General features: G+C 45.1%; 1 protein-coding gene across 1 annotated transcript in view; it reads left to right on the forward strand.

The window, feature by feature from the left end:
- The first annotated feature begins 694 nt into the window (after positions 1-694).
- The window catches only part of DYNC2I2 (dynein 2 intermediate chain 2), a 26,413-nt gene continuing 22,187 nt past the window's right edge, over positions 695-4,920 (forward strand). The window contains exon 1 of the mRNA XM_007944359.1: positions 695-991. Coding sequence (XP_007942550.1) covers positions 695-991 — 297 coding nt within the window. The remainder of the gene's footprint in view (positions 992-4,920) is intronic.

The raw sequence follows: 4,920 nt of genomic DNA on the forward strand, positions 1-4,920 counted from the left end.
AAACCCACTGTCATGGAGTAGATTCCAACTCAAAGCAATCCTCACAGGGTTTCCAGGGCTATAAGTGTTTAGGGAAGCTGACCGGCTTATCTTTCTGCCGCGGACAATGTGATCAAACAGCGGACCTTTTGATTAGCAGCCCAGTGCCTGAATCACTGCGCCACCAGAGCTCCTCACCAGTAATTCAAAAATTGGAAGTTTTTCGGTTCTTGCATATTAGTTTAACAATGATTCAATTTTTTTTTTTATACGACCTCATTTGGGCTTCAAGTATTCAACCACACTTGGAGTCCACATAAATATTTTAATCACTATTTTATTGAGAGAAAAATTGAGGACTATGGGTGAACCAGTTGGCTTCCAGGCGGCAGCAACCTGATGTTGGGCGCTTCCCGGTTCAGAAGGGAACAGTATACCGCTCTGCCCCGCCAAGGGCCCAGCATTCACCAGCCAGCGGTGGCCGCAGCCTCCCGCCCTCGCCTCTGCGCATGGCGGCTCAGCGCCATCTTTGAGCCTGGCACGAGTGCCTTACTCCCGCGCTCCTCTCCACGAAGGAGTATCCGAACCTGCCCCAAACATTACCTTTATGGGAACAGGGTATCAAAAAGCGATCAAGCTTGTCTAAATGGCCCAAAAGTGTTACTCATCTCTTTCTTCCGGGCCATGAAAGACGCGCCGTGTGGCCAATTAAAAAATGGCGCCGCCAGCCTCACGTGACCGTCTTGCGTTCCAGGACGCATGGGGAGGGCGCGACGGTCTCAATGGAGTGCGCCTGCGCAAGGAGGGGGTGGGTGGAGCCGTGTCCATGGCAACCCTCCATCAGTCCGGGCAGGACTGTCCCGCGGAGAGCGCGGGGGTTCAGGAACTGGCGACTGGTGGGGCAGCGAGAGGCGAGGGGCCCGCGCGGCCAGGGCCGCTGCAAGATGAGACCCTTGGCGTGGTGTCGGTGCCCTCCCAGTGGAGGAGCAGCCAGGGCATCCTCGGAGAGACGGTGAGGGCGCAAGCCCGGCGCGGGGCGACGCGGACAGGAGGGCGGGGGTCGCCGTGCATCTGGTGGGCAGGTTCTGAAATCCCATCGTTTTCTTTTTGTTTTGATTCACAGACACTAAACCTTGGTATACTTCTGTCTAGAGGTTCCCAATCTTTCAACAATAACAAAAAGTTTTTTGGGGGGTGTACAGTGTGTTTGTTTAAATATCCACGGACTTTACAGTTTTAAAGGATTTTGTGTGAGCTGCAGATTTTAGGCATTTCAAACTAAATTTAGTTTTTTTTTTTAATAAATGACCAAACTCCACCATACGATCTGGTTAAGTCGTTTTTCTAGTTGTTTAGTCAAAAGCGCACAAAACTGTGTGTTCCAATGGGGGCGGGCCTACTGAGTGCCGGACTCACTCCCTAGGTGTGTGTGTGCTGTTCTGACGCTTGTTGATGAGTAAACAAGGCCGAAATCACATCTTTCCCGGAGCGTGCGCGGGGCGGTTGCAGGGGATCGAAAATAAACAATATATGAAATAAGTAAATTATGCAGCGTGTTAGAGGGTGAATATGCCATAGACAAAAGACCAAAGAGTGAGGGAGTGGGAGATTTGAGTTGGGGAATGAGAATTGGTTGCAGGGTGGCCGAGGTGGGCCTTATTGAGAGGGTGATCTTTGAGCAAAGACTTGGAGGGGAGAGGTGGCCAAGTGGATGCCCGGGATAGACTGATTCAGGCAGGGTGAACAGCAAGGGTGCAGGCCCTGTGATTTCCGTGTTTGAGGAGGCAGGTCAGGCTGGAGTGGATGGAGGGAAAAGGAGAGGGCCCAGTAGGTCTTACAGATCATTGTAAGGACTGTGGCTTTTCCTCTCAGTGAAAAATGAGCAATTGTAGGACGTTCTACTCTTTTCAGAAGAGAAAACTGAAGGTTAGCTTGCCAGCCAGTGCTGAAACTTGCAAAGAGCTCAAATTCTCACCACTACCTGTGAGGGTTTCTGGGAAGTCTTATACAGAGGTCAGCTTTCTTGTCTCAGGTCAGTCTCCAGGTGTCAAGCCAGGATTTGACCTGGCCTCAAAACACTTCTCACTTCACCATGGTGTATGAAATGGTTCTAATCAAAAGTGAAGGAGCCCTTGTGGTGCAGTGGTTAAACCCTTGGCTGCTAAACAAAAGGGCTATGGTTTGAACCCGCTGGGGAGAAAGATGAAGCAGTCTGTTTCTGTAAAGATTTACAGTCTTGGAAACTCTATGGGGCAACTCTGTCGTTTAGGGTCACCATGAATTGGAATCAACTTGGCAATGAGTTTTTTTTTTTTTTTTTTTTAATCAAAAGCAAAGGCACTGGACAGTAGGGTTAAATTTGTCCATCCTTACCGCAGGTAAATGAATAATTCACATATACTGGCTTTGAAAAATAATAAAAATAGCTCCTCCTTGCTGAAGATTCAGATTTTGGAAGACTCTACATTGGGAGCCATTGATTTAGTCTTGTTCTTTTTTCCTCTTTCCTGCAGGGTATGAGATTGTTTGATAATTTTTTTGCAGATATAGAGCAAAACCTGTTAGAGCTGGAACTTGACAGGACTGCCTTGTTTTTCTGGCTGTTACTAGTTTTCCACTTTTGACAGGGTGCAGTCTTATCACTTTTCTATCGCTTGTTCTAGTGGAAAATATTTGCATTTTTCTAATCTGACAAGTTTCCGCTTTACACAGATTCCGACTTTCACAGGTTTTACTGTACTTTTAACTTCCAGGGGTCTAAGAACTGATCTTCATATTTGGGTAAAGAGTTGTTCACTTGAATTAGACCCTCTCCACTCTTAGTGAAGGAGGGACAGATTCTTTGTTAAGGTTTTATTTTTTTTTTTTTTCAAAATGTGCTTTGGGTGAAAAAGTGTACAGAGCAAATTCACTTTCCATACAGCAGTTCACATACACTTTGTCTCATGACATTGACTACAATTTACCCCAATGCAACTTTGTTAAGTCTTAAGATTATTGTAAAAATGCAAAACGCAACCACTGCCATGGAGTCGGATCCGACTCATAGTGACCCTTCCTTGGGTTTCTGAGGCAGTATCACTATGGAAGTAGATTGCTCACTCTTCCTTCTGAGGAGTTTGTAGGGACTGGAAGAAAGTGGTTAAGATTGAACTCACACCTGTGGCTTCCAGTCAAACAATAGGTGCATAAACCAAATTCACTGCCATCGAGTTGATTCGTAGTGACCCCCATTGGGTTTCTGAGGCAGTACATCTTTATGGAAGTAGATTACCCCATCGTTTTTCCAGGGAACAGCTGGTGGATTTGAACAGCCAATCTTCTGATTAGCAGGCATATGACTTAGGCCTTAACACCACCAGAGCTCCTTAGATAGGCATATAGGGTGAAAATTTATATCAGGTAGATACACTCCTTGGGAAGATCAGTCACGGGAGAACAGAAGGGCAGTGTTTGCACAGGGACATAGCTCAGGGGGCAGGAATATATAGGAAAGAAGGACACGGAAAAAGTAACCACAGGGAGGAAGTGGGAAGAAAGCTGTTACATTGTGGGGAATTGCAGTCAATGTCATGAAACAAAATGTGTATAAACTGCTGCATGGAAAATGAATTGACTCTGTAAACTCTTACCCAGATCAGAATAAAAATAAAAAAGTTACGTTTTTGCCAAATTAACTTTTTTCTTTTGATAAAATTATTCTATGTCCCAAATTTAGAATAAGCTGGATAAGCATAAAAGTGGAAATAAGAATCACTGTCCAATCTCATTGTTACCGGAGCTGCTGAGAGAAACGCTAACGCCAAGGAGGATGATGCAAAGGAAAGACTTTATTGACTGGTACCTGGGCTCAGTGGATTCGCATCCTGAGCCCCGAACAAAGGCTACATGGGGCTTTTATGGGGCTCTTCTTCTGGGGTCTTTGGGATAAAAGAGTGGTTGGTTGTTTTCAAGGACACGAGCCAGCAGTGTTACAGAACAGAAAAAGCTTACACAGGGAACAAACAGGGAGATGGGAAGGGGGTATGGGTTGGCTGAAATGTGTAGGTAAGGATATCCAGGAGGCTGGTCATGGGAGGAAGCAAGGGGGAGTATGGGCAGTGGGATTTTTCACTCTCTAAATTTTGTTGGGATGAAGCTGGGTCCATCCTGCCTCATCCTGCCTCATCATTTGCTAACCATTTGGTTTGTATCTGTCCAATCTTTGTTCATTTTTTCCCCATCTTCTCTCCGCCCTCTCCCTTTTTTTTTTTTACAAAAACAATCACATTGAGCAATTTTGTAAACACACTCTTTTCACTTAATACATTTAAAATGCATCTATGCTTTAAAACTTATTTTCTATAACTTCATTTTATTTAACGAGTCCCTTTTGATGAATGGTTGTTTCCATCTTTTCTCTGCTGGCAGCAATCCTGCGATGAATGTTGCAGCTGTATTTTTCTGTGGTTTCTGAATTATTTTGTTAAGTTCTTTTGGAAAAGGTGGACACTGACCTTTGCTCAGCACGTGTAGCAGTGAAGTGCTGAATGTACTTGCATGTTTCAGTGATGGCCTTTTGAAAGAATATTAGTGGTCTTTGTCATCTCTTCGTTTGTTCGCAAAGAGATAGGTCCTGGACTTAATTGTTGAGAGACTTAGGTTTGTGTGGACCCTTCTTACTATGAGTTTGACCTTGGACCAGTCATGGAATCTCTTCTGTAAAAGCAGGTTTGTTATAATACTTGTGGGATTAAGTGAGATTACTGATAAAAACAGTTGGAAAGCATAGTGCTCTTCAGGGGGAAGGGGTTTTGAGTCTGAGAAGAGTAAGGAGCTCTGGTGGTGCAGTGGTTAAAGCATTCAGCTGCTAACTAAAAGGTCGGCTGTTTGAACCCACCACCTGCTCTTTGGGAGAATGATGAGGCAGTCTGCATTGGTAAAGATTTACAGCCTTGGAAA

This window comes from Orycteropus afer, unplaced genomic scaffold (assembly GCF_000298275.1).
Source record: "Orycteropus afer afer isolate SDZICR_OR568_19922 unplaced genomic scaffold, OryAfe1.0 scaffold00123, whole genome shotgun sequence".
Taxonomy (NCBI): Eukaryota; Metazoa; Chordata; class Mammalia; order Tubulidentata; family Orycteropodidae; genus Orycteropus; species Orycteropus afer.